Source organism: Sturnira hondurensis, unplaced genomic scaffold (assembly GCF_014824575.4).
Source record: "Sturnira hondurensis isolate 20B ecotype Veracruz unplaced genomic scaffold, ASM1482457v3 Scaffold0021555, whole genome shotgun sequence".
Classification (NCBI taxonomy): Eukaryota; Metazoa; Chordata; class Mammalia; order Chiroptera; family Phyllostomidae; genus Sturnira; species Sturnira hondurensis.
The window spans coordinates 1,146,533-1,160,501 of record NW_028094186.1 but is presented as its reverse complement, the minus strand read 5'-3'; the positions used below and the strand labels follow the sequence as shown (position 1 = coordinate 1,160,501).

General features: G+C 56.0%; 3 protein-coding genes and 1 long non-coding RNA gene across 6 annotated transcripts; 2 read left to right on the top strand and 2 right to left on the bottom strand.

Annotated features, from left to right (window-relative positions):
- Positions 1–1,318: 1,318 nt before the first annotated feature.
- Positions 1,319–4,465, top strand: FAM110D (family with sequence similarity 110 member D). 2 transcript variants are annotated; one of them, XM_037032940.1, is made up of 2 exons: positions 1,319–1,412; positions 3,227–4,465. In XM_037032940.1, exon 2 carries the CDS (start codon positions 3,320–3,322, stop codon positions 4,142–4,144), a length of 825 nt encoding a protein of 274 aa, XP_036888835.1. In that variant the 5' UTR covers positions 1,319–1,412; positions 3,227–3,319; the 3' UTR covers positions 4,145–4,465. The 2 variants fall into 2 exon arrangements, with proteins under 2 accessions (XP_036888835.1, XP_036888836.1); XM_037032941.1 differs by lacking the exon at positions 1,319–1,412 and adding an exon at positions 2,917–3,083.
- A 1,074-nt stretch (positions 4,466–5,539) lies between these two features.
- On the bottom strand, positions 5,540–10,122 carry CUNH1orf232 (chromosome unknown C1orf232 homolog). Its single transcript, XM_037032897.1, has 4 exons — positions 8,861–10,122; positions 7,469–7,552; positions 7,262–7,359; positions 5,540–5,904 (listed from the first exon to the last, which is right to left on the bottom strand). Exons 1-4 carry the CDS (start codon positions 9,338–9,340, stop codon positions 5,589–5,591), a joined length of 978 nt encoding a protein of 325 aa, XP_036888792.1. The 5' UTR covers positions 9,341–10,122; the 3' UTR covers positions 5,540–5,588.
- Positions 10,123–10,358: 236 nt separating this feature from the next.
- On the top strand, positions 10,359–11,264 carry ZNF593 (zinc finger protein 593). The gene is made up of 3 exons (XM_037032898.1): positions 10,359–10,635; positions 10,813–10,875; positions 10,967–11,264. Exons 1-3 carry the CDS (start codon positions 10,436–10,438, stop codon positions 11,106–11,108), a joined length of 405 nt encoding a protein of 134 aa, XP_036888793.1. The 5' UTR covers positions 10,359–10,435; the 3' UTR covers positions 11,109–11,264.
- Positions 11,265–11,671: 407 nt separating this feature from the next.
- On the bottom strand, positions 11,672–12,266 carry LOC118977800 (uncharacterized). Of its 2 annotated transcripts, none has more exons than XR_005064611.1 (3): positions 12,211–12,266; positions 12,017–12,089; positions 11,672–11,739 (listed from the first exon to the last, which is right to left on the bottom strand). It is a non-coding gene; the product is annotated as an uncharacterized LOC118977800 (long non-coding RNA). The 2 variants fall into 2 exon arrangements; XR_005064610.1 differs by having other exon boundaries at positions 12,173–12,235.
- Positions 12,267–13,969: the final 1,703 nt, after the last annotated feature.

Genomic DNA, 13,969 nt, shown 5'->3' with positions numbered 1-13,969 from the left:
CCAAATAGGTAACAAAAATCTCCTGGAGGAGATGGACTCATTACCTTACCTGACGGGCAGAGGATGCAGCAGAAAGAGTGGATTTAGGGTTAGGCTTGGGCAAGCCTCTCCCCTATTTGATCCAGTTTCCTCGCCCTGCTGGACCCCTGTCTAGGGTCCTTGGGAAGGGCAGAGGAGAGCAGAGAGCACAAGCGTGAATGTGCTTTGTAATTATTAAAAACTGCTGCAAGGGCCCTGGCTGGTGTAGCTCAGTGGATTGAGCACAGGCCTGCAAACCAAAGGATCGCGGTTCGATTCCCAGTCAGGGCACATGCCTGGGTTGCAGGCCAGCTCCCAGCAGGGAACACACAAGAGGCAACCATACATTGATATTTCTCTCCCTCTCTCCTTCCCGTCCCCTCTAAATAAAATCTAAAAAAAAAAAAAAAAAAAAACTGCTACAAGAGGATTTGTGGAAAGTAACCAGCTAGAGGGGGGCAGGGACCCCTTGGTGGGACCTCATTCTTTGAGCTCTGGGCCCTGCAGAGTTTATTCCCTGGGAAGAGGGGAGGAGCCTCCTGTCACCAGCACTGTAGGGACAGGTAATAGCCCTACATGAGGTGCCAGACAAGAGACTGTGCTGGCTCTAGAAGTCCCCAAGATGGGGCAGAGGAGGAAAGAGGAGAAAGGACCCAGGCTTGGCCCCAGAATAATCTCTTCTTCCCAGCCAATCCCCTTTGCCATCAGCGGACTTTGGGGAAAAACACCTTCAATGGGCTTCCAGATGACCTCCAGGTGACCTTCAAGCCAAGACTTGCAGGGACAGGCTCACCCTGAACATCTGCAGCACCACCGTCCCCACCCTTAGGCTGCGGATTCCTGGCCTCACCCCTATGGAGAGCAGGCTTGCCATCACCCACACACCCAGACCAGGACAGGTCTAAGCCTGTTACAGAGGGAAAAAGGCACCATCGGTTAGAACCCGGCTTTGTCTTCCCATTCCAACCAAGAGGATTTGCCAAGGCCCAACAGAGGGGGCTGACCCCACGTGAACAGCACGTCTCACCCCAAGACTCTGAAGGAAGTCTGGGGATCAGGAGACTTTGTTTGGGGTCCTAGCTGTGCCCAAAGCTCACTGTGCCTCTGTGCAAATCACTTAACCTGTTGGGGCCTGTGTGACCATTTATAATCTAAAAGAGCTGGACCTGGTCCATAAGTCCTCTCCAACTCTAAGACTGATCAGGAAGGAGTTAACAGGCCAGGCTCTGGGTCAGGAAGGCAAGGGTTAATCTGGGGGGGTGGAGGCTCTCTCAGCTTTTCCTGTGGAGAGTGAGGTTTGGCTACCACCAAAGTTACTTCTAGTCCCTGCTGTCCCTCCAGCCCTCAGCCTGGCCCTGCCCCGGGTCCCCTGCATTCAGCCTCCCCACACAGAGGTGAGTGTATCTAGAGCCCAGTGCTGGGGTGGGAGGGCACCCAGGGACCCAAAGGCAGAGAGGCTGGCCAATGAGCACAGTTCCCCAGGCTTCATCTAGAGCAGAAGCCTTAAGCAACATTTGGACCACTAAGCACAGGACTGGGAGAAAGTGGGCAAAGGGAATGGAGGGCACAGGGATGTCTGCCAGGCATCTAGGGTGGAACATCTGTGGTTGGGCATCAAGGCCGGCCCAGAAGGCAGGGAAGGGACAGTGGATGGCAGACTATTTTGGTCCCTATGTTTAGAGACTTTTTATAGTTTCTGCACTTGGGACTGGGAAGAGGAGGAGATGACAGGGGATGTGAGGGTGTCCATGAGGTCAGATAAGAACAGTGCCCTCCTGGGACCTTGGAAACTGACCTATTGCCTGGTGTAGCCCTTGGGAGCCAGGAAGGAGGGCGCTGCCAGACTCTCCTTGCTCTCTGGGTTCCCGGTTTTCTACGGGCCGACTTACTAGACACTAGCTGGGTATGTTTGAGTGAGTGTGTGTGTGCACACAGGCATGCACAAATCTCAACAAGTTGTGCTGGGGGCGATGGAGTTGGCAAGGTCTCTGCCCCTTGGCCCCTCACTGGGGCTCCCCTCCCCCATCCTTGACAAATTCTATTCCTTTGTTACTTCCAGACTTGAGGTCTCCTGAGCACCCAGAACTGACTGACTCTCTCATCTGAATGGAGGATGGGGGGAGTGAAAGGGCAGGGGTGGGGTGGGGTGTGCTGAGCCATGTGGGTGGCCCCTTCTGTTACTGCCAAGGAAACTGTCAGCTTTTGATTTACAACCCCTCCTGGCCCCCTGCCCCTGCAGAAGGGAGGTGGAGGAGAAGGGTCATGGGGTCTCCGGATGAGAAGAGGGCGGCGACCTTGAGGGCAGATTTCTGGGAGCACAGATTTTGGAGCTGGTGGAAGGAAATTTTTCAGTAAGGCAAGAGGTCCATCTCTAAACAGAACTTGCCTGCTTTTACAGCAGCAGAAGCACAAGAAAGAAAAAAGAGGGATGCTCTGATGGGCAAGTGTGAGATCCAATCTTCTCCAATCCATCCAACCAGTTCAGAACTGAAAGGCAAGAGACCTAGGTTCTAGATGGGGTCCCTAACTCCCAGCAAGCCCTGAGCAAGCCCCCTCCTCTCTGGGCCAGAGTCATCTTCTATGAGATGGAAATGCAGAGGCAGATAAGGTGATGTTTACCACTCCGACATTCTGGAATTCTCTTGACAGGGAGGGGCACAGGGCAGGTAGCTGGCTGCCATAACCTGGTGACCACTGCCTTCTCCTTCCCAATGACCCTGCTGGGCCTGGGCATGGCAGTTGGCTGCAATTACTGGAGGCCTAGCCTGTGGTTATATCCCTGACCTCCGGCGCTTGGGGGTGGGAAGGGTGGGCCCTGCTGGAGCCAGCCTCTGCTTGGGAAGCCTCCTCGTCTTGGACTCCAAGTTGCTGGGTTGGGAAGAGGTATTTTTTCCGGTTGAGGCCACTTTCGGGAATTGGGCCTGGACCAGCCCCATTTCCTTTTCCCAGTGTTGCTTGTTGATGCTTGCTTGGCATGGCCCCGTGATCAGCTGGGGCAACACTCAAAGGGGCATATGTTTATGGATGACCAGGGAACCCCTGCCCAATGTCTCTGAGGAACGGGGGTAAGGATTACCTGAGCCTCTGGCCCCAGGGCAGCCGCTGACTTGGATGGGGGAGGGGTGGTTGGCCGATCCTATTCCCAGGAACGCCTCCAGAAGAGGGGCTGGGATATCGACTCTGCCCCTGACCACTTCTTTCCCTGCAGGCCCAGGGAGCCCCAGCCAATTGCTCTCAGCAACTCAACTAGCTGCCTACCTCCAGCGGCTTATGGGGCACTGTCCTGCTCAGTCCTGCTAAGATGCTCCTGGCCTCTCCCTCCACCCCATCCAGAGCACGGACCCCCAGCGCGGTGGAGAGGCTGGAGGCTGACAAAGCCAAGTATGTCAAGACGCACCAGGTGATAGCGCGACGCCAGGAGCCAGCCCTGCGCGGGGGTCCTGGGCCGCTCACGCCGCACCCCTGCAATGAGCTGGGGGCTCCTGCATCACCGAGGACTCCCGGGCCCGCCCGCCGAGGGAGCGGCAGGCGGCTGCCAAGGCCGGACTCCCTCATCTTCTACCGCCAGAAGCGGGACTGCAAGGCTTCCGTGAACAAAGAGAACGCCAAGGGTCAGGGACTGGTGCGGCGCCTCTTCCTGGGCACCCCCCGAGACGCCGCCTCCAGCAGCCCAGGCCCAGTGGATCGATCTACAGCTCCTGGGGGTTGGGGGACGCCCAAAGGTGCCCCGGAAGAGGCGGGAAAGCGGGCGCTGTGCCCCACGTGCTCACTACCCCTGTCGGAAAAGGAGCGCTTCTTCAACTACTGCGGCCTGGAACGTGCACTGGTGGAGGTGCTGGGCGCCGAGCGCTTCTCTCCGCAGAGCTGGAGCGCCGATGCCAGCCCCCAGCCCGGAACGTCGCAGCCACCCGGCTACGGGGACGCCAGCGACTGGACGTCCAGCGATGGAGGCACTGATCACTCGGATCGTTCAGGCGGAGGCCGCGGTGGCGAAGGCTCGGAGGCGGCAGGCTCCGCGCGGGACGGGCGCCCCCCGGTGTCCGTGGTGGAGCGCAACGCGCGTGTCATCCAGTGGTTGTACGGCTGCCAGCGAGCCCGTGGCCCGCCGCGCGAGTCTGAGGTGTGACCGCAGTTTCTCGGGAGCGGGCTCCCGGGGAGTCGGGTCCGGGGATGATCAGGGGGTAAGCGTGGGGCTGGACCCGGTCATGGGCAGGGACGCCCTGCCACTGATGCACAGGTTGCCTTTTGGCAAGCCCTCCCCCTCTGGATCTTGGCTTCTCCAAATAAGCACAGGGGCATGGGACAAAATGATTCCCAAGGCCCTTCCTAGGGCAGACGGCGGAGGTGGAGTGGCGGCCTCATGGCCCCTGTGGAGGCGGGTCTGGGGAGTGAAGACTGGGCTGAGAATTCCAGAGAACCTGCTGAATAAAGTCAAAACGTTAAGCCAGCCACGAGGTTGGTGTTGAGGAAGAGGGGGAGGGAAGGGTTTGCAAGTGTGTATTGCCTGGGTTTTGGAGTGTGGGTTCCAGGCTGTGTGACCGCCCCCCCCCCGCCCCCACAAGCACTTAACATCTCCCTGGGCTGTAGGTGTGCCTTTCCCGTCATCAAAATGTTGTGTAGCTCATGACCACGAGCCAGCACGTAGAAGGAGGTGCTCAGTGGACGACAGTTGCTATAGCCACTACCGACTTAGAATCTGCTCACACTATTAGGACTGTCTCCTCCACCGACCCGCAGGGCCGCCAAAACTAGAGCCGGGAACCAGAAATGGCATGCTTAAAGGGCTCTGGGGAGGGGCCTTCTCTAGAAAGCTGGGGTCCATGGATGTCTACAAGGTCCCCTTTCATGGAGTTCGCTGACCCCTTTGGGTTATTAGAATCAAGGACAATAAAGGAGGGGACCCTTCACAGGATTGTGCCAACCGGAGCCTCACATCCTGCTACTGTCTCCTTTCCCTCAAAGACACCCAAGGTCAGCTGCCTTCCTCACAGGTTTGCACCTCTAGGTCTTCATTCACCATCCTCCTTCTGCCTGGGTTGCCTTCTCCTTTCTCTCCACTTATCCTTCTAAGATTACACATGTTCCTTCTCCCTCAGGAATTCCTGAATTCCCCGGTTGGCCTCATCTCTGAGCTCCCAAGTACAGCCCTATAGTTTGAGTCTCGATTGGTCACCTTGTGTGGGACCCGCGGATGGTCTGAGTTCTCTTGTTAGTCCGTGACATCTTAGTACAAAGGTGGCGGGCGCACATAGTAGGGTCATAGGCAATGTCTGCCAAATTAAGAGGCTGGTCAGAGCCATGGAGTCTGTCCTGGGGGGGTCCCCCAGCTTCCCGGGAAGTTGTACCCTAAATCTAACACAATCTATCTGACACCCGGTCTTTCCCTGGTCATTTTCTCCCTGGATGTTTGTGAGATAAGGAGGGAAGGATTCCTCCAGCGGACCCCCGCTCTGATGTTGCCCACCCAGAAGCAGCTTTCCTGGCTGTCCCGACAAAAGCACGCGGTCACAAGAGCTGTCGGTGCAGGGTTTTTATGTGGGGAGGATTGGGCGCCCAGTTCGGCCGTCTGGCTAGTCACCCTTGGGCGCAACCTTCGACCTCATCTCGGCCAGTTTGTGAGTGAGGAAGCCCCACTTGAAGTCAGCAGCCGTGTCGGCCTCCTGTGGCTCAGCGCGCTGGGTGGCCTCCTCCGTGGCCTCCTCCGTAGCCTCGTCCCCGGCTTCGAGGTCCCGCTCCCGGGTGGGTTCCGCGCTGCGCAGCACGGACGCGGCCGCTGCCTGCTGCTGCTGCCACCTGCTGGCAAACGCATCCCAGAATCCCGGCCCGCGCCGCTCGGTCTCTGCCTCCGCCAACGCTGCCTGCGAGGAGGGCTGCGCCGCTAGCGGGCTGCAGGAGACAGGTGGGGTGAGAGATTGGCGGAGAGCACGAAGAGGAGGCGGGATCGAGGGACCAGTAATGGGGCCAGGGACCCGGACTGGAGGGGCCCAGGAGACTGGGCGCAGGTTGGGACCTGGAGGCAGGGTGAGGGCTCAGAGGCACCGGGAAAGGAGGCTGGGGTGGGATGGGGTCTGGGGATTAAGAAAGCGACGCCGAGCAGGGCCGGAGGAGGAAAGCCAGAGGCGCCCAGTCTCAAGGTGGACCCTTAAGAAAGGGGCGGGACCCAACGATTCGCGAGAGTGGCGTGGGACCCGGAGGGGCAGGATTCTGAGAGAGGGGCAAGATCCTGGGAGAAGGGCGGGTTCAGACTCTGGAGGCTGTGGTCAGGAAAGCTAAGAGTGGACCACGGGAAAACAGGCAGGGCGAGTACTGGAGTCAGGTTCTGCGGTGGAGAAATAGGGGAACCAGGAAAAGGTTCCAGGAAAAGGGAACCAGGAATAGATCACGGGAGAAAGACGGGTGGAGCAACCCCAAGGGAAGAAGAAAGGTCTAAATCAGAGGTTTAGGGGAAGGGAGAGGGGACTAGGGAGGTAGCAAGGCAATGTAGGGGTAGCAAGGCAATGTAGGGGCTATGCCTTGAGGTCTGAGGAAGAGTCCCTACAAAGCTGGAAAGGAGAGGAGACAGGTTCTGGGAGAGATGGGTGGGTCAGGGGGCCCAGGGGAGAAAGGAATAGGAGAGTGTCAAAGGGATGTGTGTGGCTGGGCTGGAGGAAAGGGCAGAGATGGAGGGTGTGCCAGAGACAGACTAGGAGGAAGACTGAGGCCCTGGGTCCTCCCCACTAACCCTCCAGCATCAAAATCCCGCTAAGACTGGTTCCTAAACTAATCCTCAGATCATCAGAGAGCTTGCTGAAAATCTCCATCCCAGGCCTCAGCCCACACATGCTGAACAGAATCTTTGGAGAGTCTGGAAATTTGTGTTTGTCACAAGCTCCCTGGAAGGATTGAGAGTTTAGACCGGTATTTGGGAACCACTGATCTGGACCACCTTCTGTTCCAAACACCTAAAGGTTCCCTTCACAGTTCTCTGAATAAAGAGAGATGACCACACTTCTCCCCCCAAATGGATGGAGAGAGAGAGAGCCCATAATACCTTCTAGCACCTCAGTCCTAAGAGCTGGTAAATTCCTCCTGAGATCTAACCTAATTTCCCAGACAGGCTGATTTGGCCTCTTACCTGTTAAGAGAATCAGATACAGCAGGGGCTGGCCCTCCCCAACCCTCAAAGAGACCATATGTATAGGTCAGAACCAACACCCTGCCACCCCTCCTCCACACACACACACACACACACACACACACATACTGGTCAGCACAGGGTTCCGGTGGCAGCAGCTTGTCCTCATCTTCTTTGTTAAACAGAGATGACATTGTCAGCCAGCCTTTCACCCCGACCCCCTGAACCTGGAAGGCAGGAGCTGGGAGTCAGCGAGGGGCCAAAGCACCAGTCCCAGGGCTCCACAGCAGCCTCTGCCGGGTTCGTCAGGGCTGCGAGGGAGAAGGGAGAACTCACCCGGCGGGCCAGCTGTGACATGGGATTCAAGGCTTCTGGGGTCGGTTCTGCGGTCTCAGGCTCCACTAAGGCCGGGTTCTCCTTCTGGGACACAAGACCGCCCACTCAGCATGAGAGAGGCCCCAAGGGAATAGGAACCTCCTCCCCCACTGCTGGCCTGGTACACATACACCAGGCACCCGAAACTGCACAAGACCAAATACACACCTAGTCTCCTCACACCCTCCCCAAGTACATACAGGTACTCCTCTAAGCAAAGTGACCCATCACATACATTAGCTATATGGAAAAATCCCTTCAGAAGCCCTTGAGCACACATATGTGCCCACCTACAGACATATCCATACACACCCCAAAACACGTGGACACTGGGCACACACACTGATGTAGACACACCTGTGCATGAGCACGCCTCTACATGGCTATAGCTCTTCACCTACATGTATGCACCATGAGGCACTTATACGAGGACATGTACACAAGTATATTATTCATACTTGTGCACCTCTACAACTGCAGACAGCTGCACAAAGGCCCACCCACAGCACACAAAACCCCTGCACCCATTCACAGATGCCAGACACAGATGTACACACAAACACCCACCCCATATGAACAGAACACCCATTGACCATGCAGGCACAGGCTTCTGCCCAAATGTACACACCTGATAATACCTATACCTGGTTCACACCTGCACATACACCTTCACTGGGGATTCCACATGGGCACCAATCCTAATACTGACCGGCAAGTACTTCTGCACATGCCCAGCCCCAGACACCAACCTGTCTAGACATACACTAATTTGCATGCACACACACGCACACACACACACCACAGAATATGTCCCTGCCCCTGCCACATCTATTTGCACAATTGCTATTTATCACGGCCTCTAGATGTAAGACTGTTTCAGAGTCTTTTCAGTTTTTTAACATCAGGATAAACATAGTTCAATTATGGCTCTGATCTGATGCTGTGACAGTGACCCTCAGAATACAAGTGTCACTTTGCCTACCTCCAGTACCAGGGGGCTCACTTCCCCTCAAGGCAAACCATCCCACTCAGCTTAGCTCAGCCCATTAGAAAGTTGTGTCAAGCTGAGTATACCTTGTGTGGCCACTGCCAATGGGCCTAGAAGGATATATTCCCTGTGGCAGCCCTTGAGATCTCTGGAGATAGTGACAACCCCTCTGGTGTCCCCCACATCTTCTCTTATTGAATGTCCCGGCTTTCTGACACTGCACCATGCCATGCGTCATCCCTGAGTGTGACGCTTACTTCCACACAAATGTGCCCCACCCCCGCCTGCCCCTTGCCCTTCTTTGTGCCTTTCATTCCTGCTGCCCCCCGTTCCAGCCCCACATAGCAAGCGTGGATGGTACCCACCTCCTCTGCCAGCTCCTCCTCAGATTCCCCACTCAGGGTCTGTAGCACTTTGGATTTGTAGGTTTTCCAGAAGGTCTGGTTCATAGTTGCGGGGGAAATGGGTCTGGCACCCAGGCACAGGAAGGCAGTGAGAGGCTCGGTGGGCAATGGGTCTGGCTTTAGAAACTTGGTGAGACAGAGAGCCTGTCCCAGGGATCTGGTGACTTCATTAAAGATGCACCAGCCTCTCCAGCTGGCAAAATGCCCAGCAAGTGAACCGATCCAAAGTTGTCTCGGGTGGGGGTGAGACAGAGCCAGCTCTGCCACCTCAGCCCCTTGTTGTGACCCACATTGGCTAAGAATAATGAAGACATCTCTCTCCACAGTGGCCTCCTTCGTGGGCCTAGAAGTTCTTAAATTTGATCTCTTGGAATGGCTCCAGAAAAATCCTCTTCCGTCCACAAAGTCCATTTCCAAAGGCTTTGGACCCAGGGCCCACATTGGAGCCCCTGTGACTACAGCCAAACCCGCTGTGCCCTCCACAGGGCCCTACCGTGTCCCCACTTAGCCTCTGCGAATTGCAGTGGGAGGGTCTCAGGGCCCCGGACAGTTTCCTGGGCTTACGTTTCACTGCTTTGTCTGGGCTGGAAACTGATTCCCCAGGGATGCACGTGCCTGTCTCCTTGTTTCCTGGCAACAGGTTCCAAAGAGCTGGAGCCCCTGAATTATTGCTGAGCTCCTCTGGTCAGCGTGGAAGACACCGGGCCCCGGTGAATGGGAAAAGGCTTCTCTGGCCCTCTCCCTACTCCGAGCACCCAACACCCTGGCTGTATCTCTCTCTCTGCCTTCGCTGCTAGCCCACACATGGGAGTCCAGGGCTCAGAGAAAGGAAGCAAAGATGGGAGGCCCTCCCAGGAGCACTCCTTTGCTTGTGGAAGGAGCTGATCCCTCCTAAATACTGTGATTTCTGGGGAAGAACACCCCTTCCACCGTTCCCTCAGGGATTTGGCTGGAGGTGGATGGGGAGGGACACCCCGGAGGGAATAACTGGGAGCAAGTGAGAAGGGGCTAGGATTCAGGGAATGGAGGTATGAAAACTGGGATTCCAAACTTGTTCAGTCTCATTCATGTATTAATTTATTCCCATCACAGACATTTCCCGGCATCCCCCGGAGGGTCTTAAAGCATGTCCCTCCTCCACCGCCGAGGGAGAACCAGGAAGGAGTGATGGAGCCAGAGGACAACGCTGAGATAGGTGGTGCGGGTCAGGGAAGGCAGCGTAGCGGGGCGCACAGGAATTCCCCAAGAGCAGACACCACTCCCGCCCCCTTCCCCTTCCCCGGCGACGACCCGAAAGGCCTCCTCACATCCACGGGTTAGGACATTTCATTGGGTCCTCCTCCGGCCGCGTCACTGACACTTATGACCGCCTGAGGTCGCTCAAGGCGCGGCCCGCGCGAGTGACGCCATCAGAGACGGACCGTCTCAGGTCCGCTGGAGCCTGCCCCACCCCCGGGCGTCCGTGACGCCATCGAACAGTACGGAAGCGCGGGCACGTGAACTTCCCAGGGCCCTCCGGTTCCGCTGTCACCAGCCATGGGTCGCTCCCGCCGGACAGGTGCGCACCGAGCGCACTCCCTGGCTCGCCAGATGAAGGCGAAGCGACGGCGTCCGGATCTGGATGAGATTCATCGCGAGCTGCGGCCCCAGGTTCCCTCGCGGCCCTGGTCAGACCCAGGTGCCCAACCGGACCCTGACCTGCCGGGGGGCGGCCTGCATCGCTGTCTGGCCTGCGCGTAAGTCCAGGCCCCGGGCGCGCGGAGTCTCCTCTCTTGGGATCCGTGGGTCTGTGGGCCTCCCATCCCTTGAGACCCGAAGCTTGGTGTCAGGGAATGAGAAGTGGTCAGGGAGATAGACGTATCTGAGAGGCATCAATCACCCCCTCACTCTCCTATTACTCCTCATCCCTACAGGAGGTACTTCATCGATTCCGCCAACCTGAAGACTCACTTCCGATCCAAAGACCACAAGAAAAGGTTTGAAGAAATAAGGACAGGATTAATGGATGGGTGTCTGGTTTACAGGGCTCTCATCTGGGCCGCTCCCAATTCCTCTTTTTTCTCCCAGGTTAAAGCAGCTGAGTGTGGAACCCTACACTCAGGAAGAGGCTGAGAGGGCAGCGGGTATGGGCTCTTATGTGCCCCCCCAGCGGCTGGCAGTGCCCACAGAAATATCCACCGAGGTCCCTGAGATGGATACGTCTACATGACCTGGCCCAAGGATGCAAAGCAGAGGAGCTGCCCATGGACAGTGTTGCAGGGTTAGGCTGGGAAAGACTGTGCCAACCTTTTTTGGCCTTGAGTTTGTTGAGTGGATGGCTTCTTCTGGGTGCCCTCTCCCTCAAATAAAGGAACTGGATAAAGAGTGCTTGCTTCTGACTCCCTGACCTCCAGGGCACTTGCCTTACTCCTGCCCTGTGATGGCTTCTCTACTACTCTTGTGTGCAGGACCTGGGGTGTCTATTCCCTATTTGGTCTAAGTTCGGAACCTGCATCCTTGCTTTCCCTCAGGGGTCCTGGCCTCCAGGCTGGAGACCCCAGGCAGAGCCCTGGTGCAGTAGGGAGGGGTGGGGAGTAGGGTCAGGTTTATATGCACTGCTTCCAATGAGGGCAGAAAAGAAATGGGATCCCAAGATTGTAGTCCCTGGTGAGTTACCTACCCCCCAGGGCACAGGTGAGAAGCTTCCCACTTCTTCATGGGGCCTGTGGTGGTGGCTGTTGCCCCATCATCTTCCAGACAGCGTAGCAGGAGCCACCCAGTCCAAGGACTGCCAGCAGTGTAGCCATGCCCCCAACCAGTGGACTCCGGGGCTCTGCCTTCAGCTCCCCAGCTACCTGCATCTAGGGATGTACAGAGGGTCCACCTGAAGGGTCACTTGAGACTTCTAGTACGGGAAGGTGCTGAGAAAATACAGCTGGGTGAAAGAGATATGGCCGCCATTGCTGCCCCAGGGAGATTCCACCCCAGTCCCTCTCACTTCGGTGCCCATCTAGGCTCTGGCTGCTCAGGCGGCAGGGAACGTGACAATATTCCCTGGCTGTTGGAGCTGACAACCCAGCCATGATAGGGGGAGGAGGAAGGGGTCAGTGCCAAAAACCGTAAGTTAGGGGGACTTACCTGCAGAATCCGGAAGTAGCCAGGAGTCAGGCGTCGAAATTGCATGGTGGGCACCACTAGTCCCCCTGGCAGTCTGTGGGGTAGAAGTAGGAATGAGGACCCGTGGTGTTCATTTCTACCAAGAAATAGAAATATCAGGGGAGAGAGGTTTCTGACCTCTGATATGCGGAAGAACCATGCCCTTGGATGCTCACCAGAGTCTGCCCTCGCAGGTCTATCAAGGGGTGCGGCCTCTGCACCTTTAAATCTGGTCCCTTCCCCCCGCCTGCCTGCCCTGCTAGCCTTAGGAGCAGCTGTCAGGAGAGATCAGCATCAGGCCTGAGTAGCACCTCCCCCACCCTCCAGGGAGGCCATGCTGGGTAGCCAGGAAAGACCTTGCCTGACAGCGCTCAGGAGTCTCAGGCCTGTATCGGGTACTGGGGGGCTTCCAAAGCCCTGGTCCTGGCCCCATTCCTGTCTCAGCTGATTGGGTGTCACCAATCAGCTCTCAGCAAAGGAGGGAAGAAGTACCTTAACCTCACCCTCCCACCCCCCAAAATGCAGTGCTCCTTTTCCCATTGGTCTTGGCTGGATCAACCACCCCTGCCTTTGGAGAGAGCACATACCACCCCTTCCCCCAACATGGAGTTCCTGCAGGGACTGTCCTACCCTCAGCTTGGGAACAATAATAAAAGATTTGCATATATTGATTAACAAGGCTTATTATTTTTTAGTATATCATAGATAGCAGTATTCTAAGTACCTGTATTATATTATTTCCTTTGGTATTGATTATCTCATAAAATGAAAAAGCCATATTTGCAGAATAGTATGTAGGATATCTACATACTTAATGGTGGTCCCCCTGGGGAATGAGCTAAGGATATGCTTCGAAGGTCCTCCTTTTATTTAATGACCTACAGTTATGTAACGACCTTTGAAATTTTTATAGCAGATATGTAAAAAGGACTTTTATAAACTCATAAAACTACCTTAAAGTAGAAATTGCCATTTATTGTGACCCTAACTGCCTTGCCCTGTCCAGTACCGGGTGCTAGAGGCACAGAGAACAGACACCGTTGTCAGGCCCCAGCCCTCCTAGGGGAGTATGTGAATACAAGTGGTGAGTTCTTGTCTGTTGCTCCCCTACAGGATTGGGAGTTCGGGGAGGGCAGAGGCCGGGTGGCTTCTCACTTCTATATCTTGTGCCAGCTCAGGGTAAGTGTTTGATGACACAAGGATAGTGCAGATGCATCTGCCGTGGAGAGGCTGTTGTAGGAAGAAAGAGGCAAAAAGAAAAAATGAGGACTCAGCATTGAGGAGGATTGGAGGGGACATGCGGTGCAGGGTGTGGGAACACGAGGCAAAGGACAAAGCCAGAGAGGTGAGGGCCATGCTGCAAATCTGGAGCCTACTGGTTCACAAATGAGGGAGCTAGACCTGCGAGGACCTGGTGAGCTGGGCTTAGAGGGCTATTACCAAACCCACTTTGAGAAGCAGAAACACGCACTGAGCCAGGAAGGGAGCCCCCTTTGAAGGAAGCGCCGATGATCTGCACTCGTGTTTGGTGCCATGAGTGCAGGTGAGATGGGGTCAGCAGAGGTGGCCAAGTTCCAGACTCAGTTTGTATGTGAAATTATTAAATGATGACAACACGCACACATAACATACACACACACACACACACACACACGCGTGCGACATGGGCATCTGTGGGCCAAATTCAGACTTTAGGTCTTGGTTACAGGCAAAATAGTGACGGGCTTTGAGGGCCAGGTCTTGGGGCACTGGTAGAGATTTCAAATTAGGTGACACAGTCTTAGGGGTAGGCTCTGGGGAGGCTTCCCCATAAAATTAAAGCAATAGCTCAGCTCTTCTTCATGTTATAGATTTCAAAATACTTAAACGACCACCTCACAGCACTAAGGTCTAGGTACCGCACCCCCCCCCCCCCCCCCCCCCCCCCCCCCCCCC

Bases quoted from the DNA above. Each gene is read 5' to 3' on its own strand.
- FAM110D (XM_037032940.1), top strand. From the start codon at position 3,320: ATGCTCCTGGCCTCTCCCTCCACCCCATCCAGAGCACGGACCCCCAGC.
- CUNH1orf232 (XM_037032897.1), bottom strand. From the start codon at position 9,340: ATGTGGGCCCTGGGTCCAAAGCCTTTGGAAATGGACTTTGTGGACGGA. The intron at 7,553-8,860 runs GTGGGTACCATC...CTTGTGTCCCAG, and splicing joins AGGAGGAGCTGGCAGAGGAG to AAGGAGAACCCGGCCTTAGT. The intron at 5,905-7,261 runs GTATGTGTGTGT...TGTCTCCTGCAG, and splicing joins CCGGAACCCTGTGCTGACCA to CCCGCTAGCGGCGCAGCCCT.
- ZNF593 (XM_037032898.1), top strand. From the start codon at position 10,436: ATGGGTCGCTCCCGCCGGACAGGTGCGCACCGAGCGCACTCCCTGGCT. The intron at 10,636-10,812 runs GTAAGTCCAGGC...TCATCCCTACAG, and splicing joins CATCGCTGTCTGGCCTGCGC to GAGGTACTTCATCGATTCCG. The intron at 10,876-10,966 runs GTTTGAAGAAAT...TTTTTCTCCCAG, and splicing joins TCCAAAGACCACAAGAAAAG to GTTAAAGCAGCTGAGTGTGG.